General features: G+C 35.1%; 1 protein-coding gene across 1 annotated transcript; it reads right to left on the reverse strand.

Annotated features, from left to right (window-relative positions):
* Positions 1 to 7: 7 nt before the first annotated feature.
* LOC141845887 (phospholipid-transporting ATPase 3-like) lies at positions 8 to 21,644 on the reverse strand. The gene is made up of 27 exons (XM_074733891.1): positions 21,174 to 21,644; positions 19,321 to 19,386; positions 19,115 to 19,176; positions 18,931 to 19,012; positions 18,709 to 18,819; positions 18,060 to 18,137; positions 17,824 to 17,920; positions 16,690 to 16,796; positions 12,397 to 12,462; positions 12,181 to 12,302; positions 10,165 to 10,249; positions 10,017 to 10,094; positions 9,826 to 9,942; positions 8,895 to 9,044; positions 8,699 to 8,803; positions 6,741 to 6,883; positions 6,154 to 6,255; positions 6,002 to 6,065; positions 5,703 to 5,915; positions 3,600 to 3,765; positions 3,381 to 3,460; positions 2,874 to 3,110; positions 1,754 to 1,975; positions 1,504 to 1,671; positions 1,024 to 1,386; positions 845 to 951; positions 8 to 543 (listed from the first exon to the last, which is right to left on the reverse strand). The coding sequence occupies exons 1-27, from the start codon at positions 21,366 to 21,368 to the stop codon at positions 240 to 242; spliced, it is 3,690 nt and encodes a 1,229-aa protein (XP_074589992.1). The 5' UTR covers positions 21,369 to 21,644; the 3' UTR covers positions 8 to 239.
* Positions 21,645 to 23,075: the final 1,431 nt, after the last annotated feature.

Genomic DNA, 23,075 nt, shown 5'->3' on the forward strand with positions numbered 1-23,075 from the left:
AAAAATAAAGCAAAGAAGGGAATTTTAGGTAAGCAATTGTAGGTGACCAAAACTCTGAAGGAATGTGAATGTCCAGCAGCATCCTCCTTCAGCTTCAATTAATCATTCTACGAGATACAATGGTGTTTCTAACATAATAATATATGATGATGACAAAAATGTAAAAGGAAGGAAAAGATAGATATACAAACCATAAAATAATGAGGAACAAATGTACAATGCTAAAGAATATTAATTAATTATCTTTGAGATGTTCTTTTTGATGACCGTACGCTAGCTCGTCGGGCTACGTCCCATGCTTTATGTGGCACATAAACACCAGCCTGTGAAGCGAAGAATGATTCGTAACCTGGTGAGTCAAAAGCAAAGCCAGTGTGCTTAGAGTTTTCTCTTGGAAGCTGAGCGATCGCGTAACTCCTGGCTTCGTCTGGTGTCAGATGGTTCCCAATTTCCAGTAACTCTGTCCTGCTGATGCTTTCTACCTCATCTCTGTGAATCTCTTGAACAATTTGATAGTTGTAGGGAAAAAACCATCTTTGTAACCTGAAACACAATATTATTATTTAAATTCATAAAACTATAGACACGATAACAGAACTTGAACTAGAGAGCATCCAGGTGTTTGACTACTGAAAGGGTCATGCAGGAGGCTCTGGAAACATCATGAAGCAGTAACTGGTAAACAAACTATGAACGGAATTGGGCCAATTAAGGGGTTAAATTTATTGAGTTGCATAGATTAAAGAGGGTTTGAAATTTGAATATATTGTTTTTGTATATTGAATAATATAATCGACTTTTAGATTTCAGTGGTGTAAACACCAGCAATGAATGAAAAACTTACCCCAGGTATAAGAAGTCGCCAAGAAGTGCGACAATGGGGACCAGTAGAAGTGTAAGGTAGAAATAAAATGTGCTCATCAGCACATATATTGTGAAATACACATTTTCCTGCAGCAATAATATGGGGGAAAAAAATGAAATTGGATAAAAGCGAGAAAACACAAAAGCAAAAGAACTTACTTGTCTGTCATTAGGGGTCATCACTCCAGAGTATATAAAAATAAAAACAAACCAAGCCAAAATGCTTCCTGAAATACTAAGATGGTGCCATCTTGTAATTGAATTGCATGCCATAAGAAGACGCAAGTTGACAGTTACAACAACACAAGTGAAGGCCATTGTACTGACATCCCAAAGACCAAAAATCTTTCCTGAAGAATTATGGCCATGCTCACTCGCAGTAGTTGTGAAGTAATAGAAGATCAAAGACTGGTAGAAAGCAAAAAAAGCCCATACAGCCACAACTGCCCACTTGAAATAGGTATTTCTAATTCCTTCCTTGTAGAGCTGCGGATATTTCTTTGCTAGGGAAGCACTGACATCCTGTACAGTAGTAGTATCCACAATTATGAGTGCAACCCTAATAGAAAGAACATTGTGGGTGCACTTTGTATAATAGTGACAACAGTTCTACATAAAGAATAAAACTGAGATAAGTACCTTGTCAAAGAGTCCAAGAATGATTACAGGAAGTGCTGTAAAAATGACATTGTATAACGACTGAAACCAATCATCATAAAATCTCTGGCCAGAAAAGCCCGTATGAAAGGTAAACCAAAATTGAGTCAGTGTGAACGTAAGATTCTTGTAGAAAAAATAAGTAATGACCTGCATTTAGAACTTTGTAAACCACTTCTGTAATGATAAAATAAGCATAGGTGCATAAGTTGAATAAGCGAAACAAAGTTACCTTGCATAATCTGATATATGACCATCTTCCATGCACAAGCAAGAGATCTTTAAGGAAGCGAAACTGAGCGATGGCAAAGTCACTAGCCATTACAGCTTGCATTCCTTCCAAACCACTTATGCCAACACCAACATGAGCAGCCTGAATCATACTAACATCATTTGCACCATCACCAATACTAAGAGTTATTCTGCGAGCTCCTTTCTTGACCAAACTAGTGACCTGACAAGAATATAACAATACATTTCTGAACCATCTAAAATAAGTGGTTAAAATTCAACTTGTCAAATTTGAGAGATTATTTTTAAAAAAAAACAAATGGGACTTGAGCTGGATAATTTGTAAGAGATCTCAACATACAACACAACCAGAAGATCAGGAGTAGCAACAAACTAATGCAGTGGAAATCATTAGACAAGTCGAGAAAAGAAAAAAGTTGGTCCTACTATAAATCATGTAATACAAACTCAAAGGAATGGAAGAAATGTCAAGAGAAGTTATTTTTTAGTAAATAAACAATGTAGAGTGTCATACACAAAAAAAAAATTGATATAACAATCACGGGAAGAAGGGGAGCCTTGGCGCAACAGTAAAGTTGTTGTTATGTGACCTGGTCATGAGTTTGAATCGCAGAACTAGTCTTTTGCAAAAATGCAAGGTAAGATTGTGTACAATTGATCCAATGTGATTTGACTTTTCCCCGAAATCCCACACTGACAGGAGTTTTGTGCACTGGGCTATCATTTTTTTATAACAATCACGGAAAATACTTGATTAAATGGACAAGGAACATATTCAATAGAAACAAGAATAAGCCAAAAAATTGATAAGATTCAATGTCAATTTATTTCTCCTTGTGAGCAAAATTGCAAAAACATTACCTAACACACAAACATGGGACAGACGGGTAACCATTTTTTTCACAAAATTCACATGTGAAGGAATCTAAAAATGTATCATAGATACAAATAGGTCTAGCTATAAAAATTATTTACATATTCATTTCACAAGAAAATGTATTGTAAGGGTCACCACTCACCACCTTATCATCTGCTATCAAAGGATAATATCTACAGAAAAATGTTTAACGCAACTAGAGCATAACACCTAGAAAAGATACCTGTGCCTTTTGAAGTGGAGAAACACGACAGCAGACTACTGAACTACAATTCAAGCTTAGCTTTAGCAGATGGACACGTAAACTTGGGTCCAGCGCATACATTAAACATTTTCCATCAATTACAAGTGCCAATTTTTGTCCAGCAATGTGAAGGTCCAGCTGGGCCTCTTCAAGACATCGTTTGAGATCATGACTCACTGAGTCCCTAATAACCCGTGAAATCTCCACAGGATCACCCTGGCAATAAAAATGTAAGCTTAAGCCAAGACATGGCACGACACAAATTTCTTAGCATCAGGGAAAACAAACTTTATTTGAAAGGCACATAGACATTATATACCACATAAACTATAAAGAAACTTTGACTAAAACATTGAATCTAAACAATCACGTAAACCTATACATGGTCTAGGGACTGTCTCACACAGACTTGCAGCACCTTACAAAATCCTATTTATAGAATATTCAAGTTTTGCATAATTAGAGTGATATATCAGATCATCTTACCTTCTCCTCAACCTCTCTAATTGCATCAGTTTCTGAAGTGATGATGAGTTGTTTCATATCATTATTGATCAGGTTGCATGCTGCAAAACAAAGAAAGGACTTAATCTTTCAAGTAGAGAATAAAGAATTGATTAAGTACTAGATGGATGTCCAAAAAGAATTGGTCAATCTCTCATTTTGATGCAACTGAAGGCATGGGAGACAAAATGTTTGCCATACCATATGCTATGTTTATTGCAGTTTCCATTTTATCCCCTGTCAGAACCCAGATCTTTATTCCAGCTCTGGACAAAGTATCAATGCAATCTGGAACACCTTCTTGAAGCTTATCTTCAATAGCAGTGCACCCTATCAGAATAAGATCCTTTTCTATCATCTCTGCCACCTGCAATAAAGAAATCAGAATTTAACATTACTGAACAATACCATAAATCAAAGCACTGAACAATAAAAAGAGAGATGCAAATTTTTTGAGCAAGACTTAGAAAATGTTTAGCTAAACACATAACAAAATATGATAAGGAAACTGACTTTCAATTGTGCAAACTTGATGGGCATGTCAAATCTTGACATCAAACCAGTCAAGTAATGGTCAAGAAAAAAGATGCACGTGAGTTTAGAAAACTTGATGAAAACAAGATAATAGGATACCAGCACAAGATCATTTGATGAGTCAGCATTGCAGATTAAATATAAACATCTGCACTTTAACCAAAACATTTTCATCAAACCCAGACTAATCAATTTGGCATCACCAGAGTGCTACAGTTTGACTGTTCAACTGAGGGAAGCATGTCTGAAGCCTATGAAATTGGCTGTTGAGAATTATGCGAGACTGCATCGGTCATAATCATGTTTGAGGGAAGAGAAAGTAGAAAGGAGAAGATGAGAAAAAAGGAAGTAGTTTAAGCAAAAAGCAACTTCTATACAAAATTATGTCTCAACAAGTACAAGACTCATCCTTTTCTATAGCTAAGGACAACATTTTCCACACCTAGAATAATAATCAGGTTTCTGAATGTTTTTCATAATATTGCAGAAAAAAAGAGCATGAGAGCATGAAATCTAAAGTCAAATTAAAAGAGAGACTTGCTTCTAACTTAATCCTTGACTCAACTCATATCATAAAAAAGAGAAATTACAGACTGGCTGAGCTAGGCAAGCTTTCAGGACAAACCATTTGATATAAATATGTGGTAAGATGGTTGAACAATATATACTCATCAGTGAATTTAATCTGTTCCATTGAAGTTCCTCATCTTCCCCACTTGATCCTGTTTAGTTTTACTGGACTCCTAGTTTTCCTTCCATCTCTACTTGTACCCAAGCTTCCTTTCCCTTAAAAAAAAACAAGAAAGAGCACGTGATCCAATCTAAATATTTAGCTCATACTAGGCCATCGAGAGAGTTTGATGTTAATTCTCATATTTATAGATTAAAAGTGAACAGAGAAAGTTGGAGGGCAAGGAGAAATTGAATGCAAGGTATTTGATATTCAATAGTATCAGAGTGCCTACATAGTTGAGCTCGAGAATTATGGAACATGTTGTGAAGTTCCAAATAATTTAAATGGTAATGCCAATCGGCCTGTTAGATAGGTCTGAGACAAGAGGAATATGTTATAAAAGTGCTTCATAGGTGTTACATGAGCCAAAAGATATTCAATACCGACTCTTATTTTAGACAAAGATTTGTGCTAAAAGTGTTGCCTTTAACGCGTTTAAACAATTGCTAAAATAAAGAAATATAAAAGAGAGAAGGGTGGGAGAAGAGGAAGAGGTTGTGCTATATATAACAGTTGAGTTGTGATACCCCAAAGAAACTGAAATGTATTGTGTAAAGTAAATGATTAAAACTCTGCTGCAAACCAACAACAATCATCTCAATAATTCTAAGCTCAACAAAAAATCAAATAATAATGGCCAAATAGCTCTTTGTCTATTACCATACGTATCAGATTGTCCCTAAATTAGTGATCAGTGTCTACCACGCCAGATATATTACAACATCTACAAACTAGACCGGCGATGATATTTTCATGAACATCTATGAAATTCAAAACACTACTCTCTGATTTAAGTTGACAGTATGTACCCAACAAATGTTTTACAAGAAAATTTCTCCATGATTTTAATCCTTGCTCTAGACATACACTTCTACCCTAAACACAAGATTGTTTAGTGAATCTCTTTTAGTGTATCATAGGGTAATCACACAATCTGAGTGATTGAGTTATCATTAAACAAAAGTCAGAAGTAATACAGAGAGAAAAATGCAACTGAGTATTATATAACATGCAAAGAGCACAATATCACTACATACCTCATCGAGTTTCTTCTCTCTATCCCTTAGAGAAGATTTTGCTTGAACAAATTTCTCATTCCAGTTTTCATATGTATCAATAGCCAAATCCCTATAAGCAAGGCAAAGTGTACGTAAACCTGATGAACCAAACTGTTCCAAATGCTCCCTGGTTAATCTTTTAATATCTTGATTGGTACCAGCTAATCTTTCATATATGACATTATCAGCACCCTGTGGATAGTTTAGCATTCCAGATACAACAGACTTTAGCTTACTATACAATAATAACCTAGAAGTATCAAAATTCAAAATCTGACCTTACAATAGAGAACAAGCCTCCCATTTGGATAGCGACACACTACTGATTGGCGCTTTCTTGTACTATCAGAAAGCAAATGGGCAAATTAAAGTCTTATAAGACTCCTTATCAACTTTGAAGGAAAGTTCTCAGTGACAAGAATATACTAACCTATTAAACTCTAGTACATTTAAGATTTCATAGGATGCATCCTGTATATTTCCCATCTTTTCAACATGTGATTCACGTAGCTGAACCGTAGTTGGCGTACGCCTGCGTGGATAAAAAATCAACTGCAATTGACCTTTTGACATCAAGTTAGAAGTACTTCACGTCAGAGTATGATGCTTTCCAACAAGATGAAATATTTGATTCTTTGTAGTTATCCTCTATTATCATCTCTGCCGTCAATATAAATGCACAGTTGGATTCTACTGGGCCCAGTCCATGACCGCAAAATGAATTCAAAGCCAGATGATCTTATCAATATATACGTGCCCTGGAGGCTTATAAATGCATATCAACTAAAGATTCTTTATAGAAATTATATTGGCATTTAGAAGTTAAAATCCCAATCAATATCATGTAAAAGAGATATTTGAACTATTATAGAGGATATAACATACAATTTATATCAACAAATGTTTCAGTCATTAACAAACGTTTTAATCCCAAGTATTTTGGGTCACATATATGGATATCATCTTCATTGAACAAATAGCAAGAAATTTACAAAAGAATTAAAACGCCATTATTACCTGTAAAAGAAAAACCCAAAATGCTTAGCAGCAGTTACAAGAGCAGCCTCATCCGGTGATGCAGCTTGATAAACGATTTTTTCAGGAGATTCATCACCTTCTGGGAGAACAGTATGACATAATGCAAGACATCTAAAAAATTCCTACACATGACATAGAATTTATTTCAAAATACTATTGTATACAACTGTATTACAACTAAATCTGACAGATAGGCTACTTCCAATAAAGAAAAAAAAATAAAACTCATGATTGTGTTTATTTATAAGTGTCTCCTACATTCTCTTAAAATTTATCTATATGAACAAGAACAACCACAAAATTGATATAAAAATGCACATGCTCTCAAAACTTTTTCTCTTTTAATTTTCTCAATAATTAGTTTCTGCCCTGCTCTGATCTGTTTTTTATTCTTTTTTTCCTTATTTCATTCCATTTCTAAGCAAAAAAAATTGAAATTTAAATAAATTCTCCTTGTCAACCACCTATGATTTTAGAGCTCTTTTAGACAGAATTTAATCTGTTTAATAACAGTCCTCTTGACAGTAAAAAAGAGCCACTCTGAACTTAAAAGTTCCTCCATAACTAGGCAAGATAACAAAATCCTTTTACTTTTGCATGCCAATTTACACACTGGTAGTAGTTCAACAAAGAGTCCGGCATTAATGATTAATAGAATAAAAAAATATTACATCAGTGCATCAGTTGAATATAGATCTACACTTGAGAAAGAGCACTATTCATGTAAACATATATTCCTTATAACATCTTTAGTGACCTTAAAATCCTGATGAAAACTCACCAACTTCAAGACATGAAAATTTTCAAAGTTGTCAGGTTGGGTATTGATTTCAACCAGGTTAAGCTGATGGTACATGGAGACTAGATAGTTGGCCAGTTTGGGAGAACAGAGAGAAACTGTTAGATAATAAAGTCAACTAACCAACCAATCTTGAAACAATCATGGGGATTCCACCATGTTGTCCATGATCTCAGAGTCATAGTTCCGCAGGCAAAAGTTGAACAGCTCTATAAAAACTAAATAGAAGCTCTCATCTTAATAGGTAAGGCCACAAGGAAGAAATTTAGGTGTTTCATTACATATATGGCTTTGAAGGGAGGAACTCCTGGACACCTCAAGCATCCTGTAATACCTTTTTGATGTCAGGGGGACAATAAGAAAACTGAAACAGACTGACTGGAGTTATGTTCTAGTTGGTGATATCCCAGATTCAAGTATATGCAAACTGACAAGTGGCATCCTAGTATACACTAACAGAACTTCATGTGAAATATCGCAATCAATCAGCTAGTTAACAAACAGAAACAGAAGATAGTCAGCAATAGGCATAGGGAACTAAATAACTTGTAAATCGCTTAAATCAATACAAGGAATATGCAACCAAAATTGTAATTCTGTAGAATTCATGAAAGTTCTCAACTTTCCTAACATAAAGACACATTTATTATAAGGTTCATGAGACAAATTATCATGAAAACTCAATACTAGCAATCTTGACTGATCAACTTCCTACAATGACAAACAACAAATTATCTACTAATAAAACAATTATTACCGCAACAATAATGCATGGGGATGTGGCAAAGGCTTATGCGGGATAGATACAATAAATAATTATTATGATTTCTATTCTTGGAGTATTAAGAATACATGAAGAAAAAGGTTTTATGGACATTAGTAATATGGTATTTATAAAACCATTATAAAGGGAACTACCTAAAATTATGTCCAGTGGATTATTAACAAGATGAACTTCAGCAACTAAAATCTCATGAGTAGTTACTTCACCATATATGAAAAATATAGAGGGATCTTATATTGTAACACGAAGCCCTAAATCATCCACTTGTAAAGAGAACATTTGAATTAACTCTCAAAAGGACTTTTCTACAATCAAATGTCAAAGAAATACTTCAGTGAAGATCACTAAATTAACCTTGAATATCTCAGGATCACGCTCATTCCTCCAAGCACCACGCATGATCCTAGCATCGTCGAAGTTGAAACCTTTTTCATAAGCCACTGTGTCTGACTTTTGAATCTACAACCAGTAATGAAGCGAATAAGTAACGTCAAGTTATCCAAAGTGAATAATTGCTAATTAGCATCCTTCTTAAAAGAGATACATATACCTCATTCAATGCTCTCCCTTCCCGCTGTGCTTGCCCTCTTTCAATTTCAGTAATACCTACTCCATATGACACACCACCAATCGAACACTTGAAAAATTCCATCAGATTTCTAGTTAATGTTCCTGTTTTGTCAGAGAATATGTACTCCACCTACACCAAGAAGTTCTCAGATTTAGTAACAAAAAAAGAGCAAAAGTAGATTGAATGGATAAATAGAAAAAATTCATCTGTACACTAGCAAGGAAATGGATTCAAGCCAATCAGTTGACCTCCATGAATTGGAATTCACACACACACAAAAAAATGCTGTAGCCGACTTACCTGTCCAGTCATAGTTGAGCTAACTTGACATTGTTCAGCTCTAATTGCCCAATATTTTGAATTAAATCATTCTTGATATTTTGATCCAATTTTGGATCAATTTGGAAGTTGATTGGCTAATTGAGGACTGTGTTAGGTAGAAATTGATTTGGTCTGAAGAGGGCTCAATTTGGTTGAGTTTTGACTGAACCAATATTAAACTAGCTTAAGCAAGCTCGATCAATTGGTACGGTAGAGAAGGGCTTAGAATTGACAATAACTCACCTCCTGACCAGAGGTAATTCAATGGAAGGACTACAATCTTGGCACTTGCTCTGTATTTCAGTATAGGAATTGTCCATTTTGGATCAGTTGATGTTGAAGTTAGCCAAACCCACATTCATTTTCATAATAAATTAGACTAGAAAAAACTGCAGTGTGGACATGGATAAGTGACAACACTCAAATAATGCATAAAATTTTTAGCTGGTTGAGCATATTACTATGTAACTGAATAATCAAATTATATTTACTATAGATGAATCTTATCTAAACTCATAGATAAACAGATACTAGAAGTCTAGAATAATAAAAATATGTTACTAGAATGAAAATAACTAGAAATCATTACCTGCCCAAGTTCCTCATTCAAATTTGATGTCCGTGCTAATGCAGGGGTGTTAGTTTCAGCATGATACATATGCAAATCTTTGTTGATAAACTGAGCACACTGAATGAACTTGATCATCTGAAAATGAAACAATCACATCAAATTCTTGTTATATTAAGTGAGATACATTGTGAACTTGAAATAGCGCTCACCTCAATGGAAACATAAAGAGAAATGGGAATGATAGTTGAGTACAATGTTATTAGTGTGAACATAGTCAGAATTGAGACCTATAGAAGGACAAAACCATATTCAGTTCAGGACATAGAGTATTCACTGTTTAAAATTTTCACAGTTTACCACAAATCTATTGCTAGGGTTAAACTGCTGCTCCACATCTTCAAAAAGTCCAAGGTAGTAGTATTTGCGATTGATAAAGACTCCACTGCAAATACCAATCAATTGCCGAGTTAACAGAAACAAATAACTGGATATGTGTGCATGATATGAAATTTGAAGTTTTTTAACTAACAAGGACATCAGGGCACAAAACAAGAGAATAATCAAGGTATGTTTTTAGATTTAGCTGTACAGCTAATTCCTCTTGCAAATATAAAATGATGAAAGGATGATTGGGGAGAAATTAAATCTATCCTGGTGCATGGGTACTAAAACACTATTCTAGGACATATAGATACTCCACTGACATCTGTTTTAGTTTCAAGCAATACAATGATTTTGGATAGTACATTTTTGCATAATGTGATTTTTTATTTAACAGGATAGTTGATGAAAAATTATGCTTGCAAAATTAACATACGTGATGAGTAAGTTGCATGAAATGCTGTTAGTCTCTTCTATAAGTACGCAGATAATAGATAGAACTTCATGCTAACTCAAACATGTTCACATCAAAAGCATTACAGTTTGAGTTATTTTTGCATGCCCATTGATTGCATATGGAACTTAGTGGTACCTCAAGTTTAACATGTATTATTAAAATTCCCACTCAAGATATATAAGAAACAGTGTACAGATTTTGAACATTTGCAAAATTTTTCCAATATTTCCTTGATTTTATCTTTACTGAGAAAGCTCCTTGACCATAGTTACTTCTGCAGTTTGATGTTAGTTACTTAAGAATGTTTGATAAACAAAGGGAAATTTTCATTTCACCCCCAGGTTTACTCTCTTTTTTCAAAAGCCCTCCAAAGTCTTAAAATTGTCAAAATATCCCTACTGTTTTCAAACTCTTATGATTTCACCCCCTAACCACTAAAACCATTTCTTTACTAGACAGAAAAGCAACATGGCACATAAGTGGCATACACACAATGTCATTAATTCGTTAGGTGATGTTAATGGTTAGAGGTGAAATGACAAAATGTTTGAAACTTCAAGAAGTAATATTCTGGCGATTCTGAAACTCCAGAGATAATTGCGATAAAGGGGCTAAACATCAGAGGAAGAAATTACAATTTCCATAAAACAAATGGCATTTCTTTTCCATGGTCTTAGGTTTATTATACAATGTCCACAAGCTTTCATACATTAACAACATGAATTTCCTTGAACATTAATTACTTCTGCAGCATGATTTTAGTCACTTAAGAAAGCTTGATAAAACAGAGGAAAATTTTCATTCTCCCTCCCGAGTTTACTCCCTTTTCCAGTTTTAGAATCATCAAAATACCCCCCCCCCCCCCCCCCCCCCCCCCCCCCCCCCTAATGTTTTTGAATTCTTGTTATTTCACCCCCTAAACCACTGATACTGCTACTTTACTTGATGGAGAAGTGACAAGGCATATAAGTGGCATACCCATCACATAATTAGTCCATTAGGTGGTACTAATGATTAGTGAGTGAAAAGACAAGTTTTCACACTCTAGGGGTAATATTTCAACATTTTTTTTTAACTCTAGAGAGCATTTTGATAAAGGAGCAAAACTTCAAAGGGGGAAATAAAAAAAATCCTAAAACAAATGGCATTTCTTTTCCATGGTCTTAGGTGTATCATACAATGTTCACGAGCTTTCATACATTAACCACATGATCTAACTGTTGTTTCAGTCTCATCTCTTTCTAATTCAAAAATTATGAATAAAGTATCTGATAGCATGAAATGACGCTACCAAAACTAACCTATGACACAAATGGAGACTTGAGATAAGCCCTAACATATCATATAAAACTATGTTAACAACTTTTTGAGTATAGATCTTAATGTATTTATTCTAACTGAGATTGTCTTACAAATAGTTCAATGACAGAACAAGATCAAAGTCACTGACTCTGATAGTGGGGACTCGTAGGTGTTCATTGTATGTGAAATATAGCAAAAATGAAATAGAGATTTATAAACAAACTTAAGTTTACCTTCCAATGGCTCCAATAAGGCACATGAAAAACAAACCACCAAAGAGAGCAAGTATAAGTTTATCAAGTTTCCTCTCCAATGTACTTCGTTTTGAAGGGACACTCATAGAGTTCATCATAACCTGTCATATGATTATCAGAGGTCATAAATAAATAGAAATTGTTTTAAAAAGTAAAACAACTAATACAAAGAGGAGGGCTCCTTTAAACATAAACCTTTGTTTCATGACCAGTAAAAATAACAGCCCCAACAATATGTTCTGTGTTTCGAAGGCTGCAACCCTATAGAGATTTTTTTAACACTGTCAAGGAATTGAAGAAACACATAAACTCTAAAAGAAAATTCTAGAAGATCCTGTGCAGAAACACATAAATCAAATATGCACATCAAGTGAATGAAAGTACACTATGCTTGCATGAACCTGTCCAACAACTACGAGATTACATATTCCCTACAAAGCCAAAACCTAGCAAATATGAGAGCACCATTATCATAAATCGATATATGGACAACTGATCAAATCAATTGTATCCAATTCCTAGGTGTAGAGACTGTCAATACCATGAGAATAAGCAAGAACTGAATTCCAGTCTATATCGTGGCCAAAAATCATGATGGCTCTTTATATGTGTTTTCCTTTCTTTTAGTGCACCAAAAGGTTATTTGTTATTTTGTAGACCAGAAGCACACTGTACTAACCAAAAAAAAAAAAAAAAAAAAATCACTTGCCATTCTCGAAATTGTCAGATTGGCAAGAATTACCATATCATATAGGAAGCACCATAATTTCTGTTTGCTAGGAGAAGTGGAAGGAAAGAACTTAGAAGGGATACAAAAATAAAAAATAAAAAAGTATCCTCCTGGTTTTTTCTCATTTTATTTTTCTCCAAGCAAGCATGTCCTAAAGATGTATAAACAGAGTTTGACACTGTGTTGAAGTTGAAGATATTCTAGAAAAGATTAGTATGGTGATCCAAATATCAAAAGTTCTATCCCTTAAATTCCACAAGATAAAATGATTTGATCCCACCTGATCAACTTGAAGAATCAAACAACATATCATGACCAAGATAGATTATAAAACAGTTTTGTGTTTTCTACCCTATATGAGCATAGATAAACACAAATCGGACCATAGTATCACTTGTGTCAATAAAGTACATACTGATATTTCTTAAGTAAGGCCAAAATCTTGAGAAATAACAGTGAAATCCAAATACTTAATATAGGCCTCCCAGGTGCACCTACATCACCTCATTTTCACAGTGATAGTACATCAAGGTTTGCAAGAAAAAAAAACCATTCATACCCTATAAAATGAGTAATCTAGTCGAGCATTGTCCAGCTGGACACAAATCAGTAGCTGTTTCCATATGCAGCAAAAGTCCAGTGAACTACAAATCCACAGCTGATGCATGAAATTTGGTAGGTGAGCATGTGCAGGCCATGGAGTTGGGAGGTGGATAGTGTACAATTGTACTGTGCTGTAGCTTCTTGATTTGCAGAATAACATGGGGGGAAATTTCTCATTTACACAATGTTAAAGAGTACACATGCGTTGTTCTTTTGATTATGGTTTAAGAAGAGATTAGGGGGTTAATTGTGGGTAATTAGCAGTATTCGAGATCGAACAGGTGAATATATAGGCTGATTTTATGGTGTTTGAATTCAATGTGAGTTAAATTTGAAGTTAGTTTGACTTAAGGTTGCATTAGGTGGAGATTGATTTGGGTTTAAATCTGGCTGGATTTGGAGTTGAGTTGAGTGTTTTTTGGTTGAAACAGTATTGAACGGGATCAGTTCAATAGGTTAAGATTTGGTATGTCAGTAACTTAAGCCTTATATCTCACTTGCCCTCTCTTTTCCTTCCCTCTCTTTCCTTATGGCATGAATTTCTTTTTGTACCATTCTTCACTCTCAACTGCCCTCCCACCAGCACTCACCTGCTTATGCGACGCTGTCATTGCAGCCTGCAGTCACTTCTAGCATTGCCTAATTTCGGTCTTCTCTATTTTCTGGTGTGGGTAGGCAGGTGAGTTATTGTATCTTGTTATAATCTTGGGTTTTCCTGTGCAGTTCAATTGTGAAATTGGTGTTGCCTTGGTGTTTTTCATTTTCAGTAGCCCCTGAGTGTGCAAGGATTATCTGTTGCAGTGAGGAGGCACTCTTCTTCCATCTACAACAGTATATTTGTCATTACTTCAATGAATCATGGCTTGTATAAATAGGTCCCTCTTCTCTTTTGTTTCAATCAAGTGAAACTGTAAGAAGAGGAAATCAAAAGGTTAGGAAGATTGGTTTTGTACAGTGTATTCAAAAATGGAGTGGAAGAATCAGGTAAACTGATTTGATAATAGATATTCAATCGGAAAAAACCAAACTTGTGAAATGGGTATATTTAAACAATTGTTACGGCACTCTTGTGTTTCTGCAAGTTTTCGAGTTGAGAGTTATTTGACGAAAGAGGTCAGTTGAGAAGGAATGATGGTGTATCAAGGTTAATCTTGGGGTTATTGTTTGGATCAAAAAGGTGGAATTGAGTGATGGTTGATGTGGAGGTTGAGAATTTAAGAAGATGGTTATTTGGAGTTGCAAATTGCGAGGCAGTGAAAGTTATTAGCCTGGTTGTAAGTTATTAGTCCGGTTGTAACTTGGCAATTGAATTGCGAGGTTAGATTGGGTTGAAGGCAGATTGAGTGAGCTTGGAGTTGAGCTCAGTCTACCAACTCTTACAGAAAATCTATAGTTACCTTGTTGACTCTTCTACTTACGTTTGCTTGTGTTATCTTATTGGCCTCTATCAGTTTCTTTTGTGCATAAATCATATTAACTATTATAAATGTGAATTACTGATGCAAAACATATATGTTATTTTACATGGTGATGTATGCTGATATTAAGGATGGCAGTATTAGATTTCATGCCTTGGTTAGGATATGTTCAACAAAAGGCATGACATTGATACCACACTAGTTGAATTACTTACCAATGATCACTTGCTAAGTATGAGATACTTGTGAATAATGACTCTTTTGTGGATAAAGTCTTTGGCCTATAAGATATTTGGACCATAATAGTTATACTAGTTTTTCTCTCGTCAACTGTGCATTGGCCATGTCAATGAGAATGCGCTTGAAACTTTGGTAGTCACCCATATGGGGCATGCACGTGCTGTCATTCTGTATGGCAATGTAGGAAATGCAAGGGCACCAATGAGTGGGTCCAGCAATGCCCATTTGATTGCATTCTAACAATTAGCAGTCGGATGATAAATTACATGTTCTTGTTCATGGTATGAATTGAAGGACATCTATCTAGTTTATTATTTTGTAATTACACTTTATTTTTTGTTCTTTTTACCTATGTATGCCTATTCGGTTCTACGTGTTGATGCCTCTTTTCTTGCAACTCTAAGGTCATGAGAAGAGAATGTATAGATCTTTGATGGGTTAAGGTCAATTTTGCATGACTTTTCATAATTTTGGATTTGCTCAGGTCTGCTTACCTATTTTTCTTATCAGTTGAAGCAATATATCTAATTTGATACTCATCTTTCACTTCACATATGCTTTTAATTGTGAAAAAACTTGATAGTAGATATTTCTATGCAATTTTAGCCTTTTACTTAATAGATTCTTCATGGTATGATTTAGTGAATGTGGACGTTAATATTAAAATATTGCTTATAACTGTATGGGTGTCTCTAGCTTAGCTTAGCAGGTGCTAAAGAGATTATCGTGTAGCCGTGATGGGTTCCATGCAATACAAAGGTCAGAGAGAATTACTCAGATGCGACAATAGGTAATACAGGAAGGGAACTAATATTTTCAAGAGTGTCAAAATTGCTGTTTTGGATGTACAAATAGAGATGGAAGTATGGGGGAGCAAATTGTCAATACTTTTGTCATTATTCCCATCTGTTTTGTTTGTGTGTGTGCGTTTCTTTTTTTTATTTATTTTTTGCTAAGACCTGGGTTTTGGGGCAAGGCATCCCCCCTGTAGGATGGGGAAAAGGTTGTGTGTGAATTTTACTTTGCTTTTGTGTTTTCTCTTCTTCATATGGTTTGAATCTTTTGAACTAGAGGTTATATATCTGAAAATCTTTAAAAATAATAGCATCTTCTCCTGCCTTGTTGAAAAAAATAACATTGTCCTACTACCACATTGGCCATTAGCTAAGTTTGGGTCTTTTGAACTAGACAATATATATCTTTATATTTTGAGTATGTTCTCTTGTGTTGTTGGAAAAACAATATTGTTATAGTACCACCACATTGGCTAAAGCTGTCTAATGGGCCACCTCTATCCTATTAGCATAATTCATGAATGGCAAGAATATCACAAAACAAATAAACAAATACATATGAAATAGTGAATAAGAGACTAAATATAGAACATACTAGAAGCTTCTTTTAAAATGACAAAAGCATGATTGCAGTTTGTATTTGTTAAATAAACAAGATATATTATAAACATAATAAAATGGGAATAGAAATCTTTGTTCTTACTCTAAGTAGAATTTGATTTGGAGAGAGCGGCAACGTCTGGTTTTCAACAATAAGGTTTCCAGTAAAGGTGTACAGTGAATTGTTTGGTTGTTCACACTGTATTTCCCCTGCACATGTATGAATAATATTGGTAGGGGCATTAGTTGGATATCATGAAAAGTACTCATGCAGAACAATAGACAATTGTCATTAGTCAATCAAGCTAGCAAACAGTGCTAAGTGCAGAGACTCTAGAGAAAGAAATGGTTCATACTGGCAATAGCCTAAAAATTGGTCATAATTTAGTTACATAGTCACATCAAGTTTAGGGGAGACAAAGCTTCTAAACTAAGAAATATAGTTTGCAGATGAAAAGCAAACAGCTCTAAATTCTAACAAAATATAGAGGGTCGCCTAAACCTACAGTTTGACCACACAAAACCTACATTTTGAGTAAGTGGATATTGGATAAGAAATATATATTTCAGGAAAATCTCACTTGTGTAACTACTAGGAAGATGCAACAAAATTGTTCCTATACTGTAATATAGTTTTAAAAGGATCTTAGAATGAAGAACTCTATGCGGCATGAGGCATCCTACATAGACAGACCTAAAGAAACTAATAAGAAAATAGAAGTACTAGGAATTAGATGGCTCATTTGATTAGTATGTATCTAGACGAGCATAAACATCAGCAAACAAATATCAAAACCTATAAAATCTTGAAATAGAAAATGGAATTTTCCAGTGACAAATATATCAAAAGAAACTACTCAAACATTAGAAAATTGAATTTTCCAGTGACAAATATATCAAAAGAAACTACTCAAACATGAGATAGAACTATGCAAGGAAATCACTCTAAGGTGTCCAAGAAATCATCTTAATATCTTCAAAAACAATCTTACTAGCTGAAAGTCCAGCCGCTGCCAGAGAATGCATGAATAATGTTTATTAATATGCATGTTTACTTCCTGTTGCATTTGCATCTATTAAACAAAAGAGAAGAAAGCAGAAGTAAAAAAAAAATCTCAAGATGTCATCTGGTTCATACTGTCCTTGAGAATCAGTTATAGGCTCATGTCTCAAAGGAATCAATAAGAACACTGATAAAAAGCAATTATTGAAGTTAATCATCAAGAACCAATCAAACCTTTAAACTCAGAAGCTTTCTCGGGAAACACATAATCCCATGTTCTTTCTAAAGCTTTTCTTATCTTCAAATTGGTTTCCCCATCCAGATTTGCAGTCTAAAACAACAAATACAGATATGTCAACTATAAACTACAAAGAAGAAATCAGGCATCAAAAATTCTGATATCCAAGTTCTTGAACCAATCTTCCATGTGGACATGTCAACACTTCAGATCCTTAAAGTAAAAAAGATACCTCGATGTAGCAGACTCCATCAGGATTTGTACTAGCTAAGAACAACAAATCAGCAGGAAAAAATTCATCGTGCTTGACCTGCTCCATATTGAACATCATTATAATATCAGCATATGCACAGCCCACAGCCAAAGTAATAAAAACATTGGGGAAATAGTCAGATCGCAAATGCAGTCCAAATCTACAGAAGCATTGACTGGTGAACTGCCATACTAATATTGTTTTTGCTTGGTATGGCCTAGAGTATCATGATTCATGGTTCTGCTAATTACAATTTAGTTTTCTTTTTTGCTCATGAAAGGTTTTTTATAGAAAAACATTGTGTTACAGATTCATCGATGATAGGAATTTTTTTTAAAACCAAGAATCATTTGGTACAAAACTTTTTATGCACTTCTTATATTATCAGACTCTAAAACCATAGTTTAGCAAAAAGTGAAGAAACAAAAGATTCCATGCCAAGGTCTTAGTAGCAATGCAATAAATCTTGCAAATACCAATGCAAAAAATATTTTCTTCAAATAACATAGATGACAACAATGCTAAATATCTAATGTACTGCTACTCGACGAATATGAATCCAAGAATTATTAGCAAACACAATCAAGCATACATTGTTAGAAAGAGGCATATCGAGTTTATATCATACCCTAATAATGTCGCCAACTTGTAGCTTTCTCCAACTAACAGTTTCCCAATTTTCACCTTGTAGCACATCAACTGGAGTACTATTGATTGCAATATCATTTTGGAAACGCTTCTGTACCAGAGAGCAAGTAGATCGAGAGAGCAAATAAAAAACATCCATATCAAAGTTTGCTAACACAAAAATGATGAAGAAAAAAAATATAAGAGTAGAAGTTTAACTAACCCAATCTTCAAATGCCTCCTTAATAAGGGAGACCAAAAGAACTAGACTAAGAGGCACCACATTGGTTACAGGAGAAACTGGACTGCAAAAATGACAAGCAGCTTAGTACAGGGGGTACAGGGAAGCATACTTGAAGAACAAATAGATTAAAAAGTTGTGAATGCAATCTCAGAAAAATATTTACCTGATTGGTGTTGTAGATAAGATTGAAATCATGAGAAAATACAGATTAGCAACCCGCCTGAACTGTCAGTTTTATCGCAAAACTATTTTAGGATAGAATCAAATAATAATAGATATTTGAAACTAAATGGACTTAAAATATTTGCAGAATACACACACACACACACACACATATAGATCCAAACTACACATTTGTGAATAAAATACCTGTTCAAATAACCCCTTTGGTAGAAATGTCAAAATATTGTATTTCGTCGTTGATACAGAATTAACCTGAAATAATAGTAATGCCACTAAGTATATCAGTGTCTTACAAAAGCAACAGGATAAATGCCAGCATATCCTACAACAACTGTTAAACAAGAAATCAATTCAAAACAAATTTTACATAGAAAGAATATGAAATAACTAAGATCTATAGGTTAAACTAGAAAAGACAAGCATTAAAAGAAGGAACCCAGCTTGGTATTATATGCACACAAAAGAATGTTGCAAAAGAAAATTAACTGTCATATACAACAGCATCTCCAAGGTCACAGGAACACAGGTTTTTGATCAAGTATATAACAGGCACTCACGAAACCAGTGTGATTTCCTGTCATTTCATTGCTTGGGCCTTGCTCCTAAAGGAATTAACTTATGCCTGTATAGAGATTTCCAGATGTAATAATAATTTAGTATTGTTAATATGACATTATTCTTGATATTAAGATAATATAATATTAAATATTGCAGAATTATATATTATATACAGTTAACAATCTGATATTCAGTGATAAATAATATTCATCCATCTTAAGATTTTGACCATCTTTTGAAATCTCATGTATGAAGTTTGTTTTCTCTGATTCATTTTCAACCGATTTCAATTTCGTCAGTCCATCAATCTATTGGTTAGATACACAATTTTTCTTACTTCCTTTCTGATATTGATCCCAACACAATTTAGATTTTATCTGGATACTAATACCAGTACCAGTTTTGGCAATCATGCTTTTGTTATATCCCATGATTCCTAGCAAAGGTCTATTTCACATGACTATAATGATTAGAAGATGTCAATATTACAATCATCAAAAAGAAAGGTCACTAGTGTTCTTGCTCCTCAGTTTCTCACGAAACCTGTTTGTCCCAGTTCCATCAAGTTGCAAGATAACACTATGCTTGCGGAATGTTAACTACACCAACCATATTTGTGCTCTTATGCCAACATGAGCTTCCTCACAGGATGCACAAATCACTAACGACTGTATCTTAATTCAATTTATCTATACACAAATTTTCTTTGTTATACTTAGCAAAGTTAACTGCATTCTAAATGCCCATACGTGAGCTAATTAAAACGTTTTCTCTACTTAACAGAATTCTATTGTTCTATCTGAAATGCTATAAATCCATCAATTTATCTTCACAATTGCCTTTGTTGAATTTGATAACAATTATAAGCCGCCGCACAATAAGATTAGCACACTGACAACCTAGGGATACAAAATCAAAGCAAAATAACAGAGAATGTGGTAGTTAACTCTATTCCAACAATCTAATATTGACTCTTAAGGTTAATAAACTCATCAATCAAGAAGGAATTAAATTCGCCTTATTTACATCAATCTAAAAATCTCCTTATCAGGTAAGGAAAAAAAAACTCATTATGGATGGAATTAATCTAGGTCAAGCCACTCTTAGGAAGAACGTGGGAATTAGAAGTTGCCTTAAAGATAGAAACCACAACATTAAATAGCCACTAGATAGTGCACACTTGAATCCATTTATACACCTTGTGTATTTTATCGTGCAGCTGCTTATGGTACATCATTAAGGATGCTAATTAACGGGTTCTTAAGAGTGAATAGAAAGAGATTTATCCCTCGGTATTGAAACACCATAGATAGTGTGACCACGGACCTAAGTTTTGACTGAATCAGACTAACCCAGTTAAAAGGAACAATCATAAAGCAGAAACATCGCATCTCAGAACCGCGTAATCCAATCAAGAAGAGAATCATGAGACCCGAAAGAAGCAAGGCGATGAATTAGATACCGAAAAAGGTTCCCCTAACCTTGAATCTAGCCAGGAGGTTGGCCTCGCGGTCGTTGCAGTAGATGGTTCGGTGGCTAGGGGCTTGGGGCTGCACGCGTCCGAGCCGCACCGTCTGGGAAGACACCTGCCGGAGCTGTGCGGCCTCTCGGCCCCTCGACGCGGTCGGCCCGCCCAGCCGCGTCATGCGCACCCTCTCCCACCCCTTGCCGTCCATCCTCCGCCCTCAACTTCCGGAGATCAAAGCCCTAATCTCCTCTTCCTCCTCACCGTCCTGATTCCACTTCTCCAAGAAATGAATTCAAAGGCAGATTTCAACAAACACGCGAGTTTGGTTCTTAGATCTCATCCCGTCACCAACTCAAGAACAACCGGATCGAGATTTGGGGATTCAGAATCGAGACCGGCGGCGATCTCCGCTCCGACGCAATGAAGCAACGAGAAATCGCGGTGAGGGGAGGCCGAGGGCCGACGGGCTCATTTCTCGTAATCAAAAGGGGGGCGAGGCGAAGACCGTAAACAGAAAACAGAACGGGAAAGAAATGAGATAAATGGTGAGAGGAGAAAGTTAACGGTCGCCGTTCCGTTCCCGTGACGACGCTGAAGGCCGTCTGATTTTCCTTTGACCGTCCGCGATGACGATGGCGATCGGACGGGGGTGATTTTTAATGGGCCTTCAGAATCGACACCGAACCGGTACTCGCCTTGCTATTGGGAAAGATCATCGGGACCCTAAAGGGTCCCAGGAGAGAGCCCAATAGTGAGGCCTGTCTAGAAACATCAGCCGGAGAATAGTAGTCTGGACCGCCTTTGTAAATTTGACCTCAGCGTTGGCGACGGATGGTAGGAAGCGGGTCAACAAAACAGGTAAACATAAAACGCGTTTACCCAAAACACGTGGAGCCGCCGGACGAATGAGGTGGCAAAGGACTATGGGAATTTGTCTATTATACCCGTGGATTTCCCACGTAAGCAAACCATGCTACGAATACGGTTTGTTAAAAAAAAAAATCAAAAGACACCTAGTTAAGTGAAATGTCAAATGGGTATTTTTAAAAAATAAAAAATAATGGACACTCATTCGTAATTTTATTTTGAAATATCCCTTAACATAATATTATTGTAGCATCTACTAATACCAACAAAGCACCCATTGTGAGGGTTGCTCGTTCGTGAGAAGAGAATACATGGATTTTTTTTTGTTAACTGTATTAACACATCAACATTAATAAGGAAGGGAAGTCCATCGAAATTCTTCGATGTGGGACTATTCCCGATGCATTTCCTTATAACATTAATTAACAATTAATTTCTCATTCATCTTTAATCGATTTTGTGTAAATTAATAGTCTAAATCTATCTAGGCGAAACGTAGATTTCGATTTTGAAATCAATTTTGACTTTCATCGATTGATGGCATTCCGATTTTCCATAAGGGCATCCACAATGCTACCGAATATTTCATCCAAATATTTGTGGTCTCCACATCCACATCATCAATCAAATATCTCTTTCCTCGAATATCTCAACTTTCACAATCAAATATACCATAAATTAAATATTTATGGGTCCCACCTATTATCCCTATCTCACTAATTAAATATCATAATTAATTATTATATTATTTTTTATAATAAAATAATTGGAAATCACCCGGCAAAATTTTTTACCCGGTGATTTCCAATCGCATATCCCCATCAAATATCCCCTGTTGGAGATGCCTAAAATCGTATTGATCCTTTAAGACCCCAATATCCAACAATAAATAGTAGTTTGATATAATAGTGTTTAGAGATCATAAATTTTAAACTCATCCTAAACACGTAGGAGCGTTCAAATAGTTTCTACATATTATAACAACTATTGAATAATTTTTACACATTGTAAATCTTAAACTCAACTTAAATATGTTGTAGCAGCTACT

Source organism: Curcuma longa, chromosome 15 (genome assembly GCF_044706935.1).
Source record: "Curcuma longa cultivar G26 ecotype Majalengka, Jawa Barat chromosome 15, ITB_CL_G26_1.1, whole genome shotgun sequence".
NCBI classification, from domain to species: domain Eukaryota; kingdom Viridiplantae; phylum Streptophyta; class Magnoliopsida; order Zingiberales; family Zingiberaceae; genus Curcuma; species Curcuma longa.

Coding starts and splice junctions, on each gene's coding strand:
- LOC141845887 (XM_074733891.1), bottom strand. CDS start 21,368: ATGGACGGCAAGGGGTGGGAGAGGGTGCGCATGACGCGGCTGGGCGGG. Junction 5,916..6,001: donor GGCTTGTTCTCTATTGTAAG/GTCAGATTTTGA, acceptor AACTATCCACAG/GGTGCTGATAATGTCATATA. Junction 3,111..3,380: donor TTAGAGAGGTTGAGGAGAAG/GTAAGATGATCT, acceptor TTTTATTGCCAG/GGTGATCCTGTGGAGATTTC.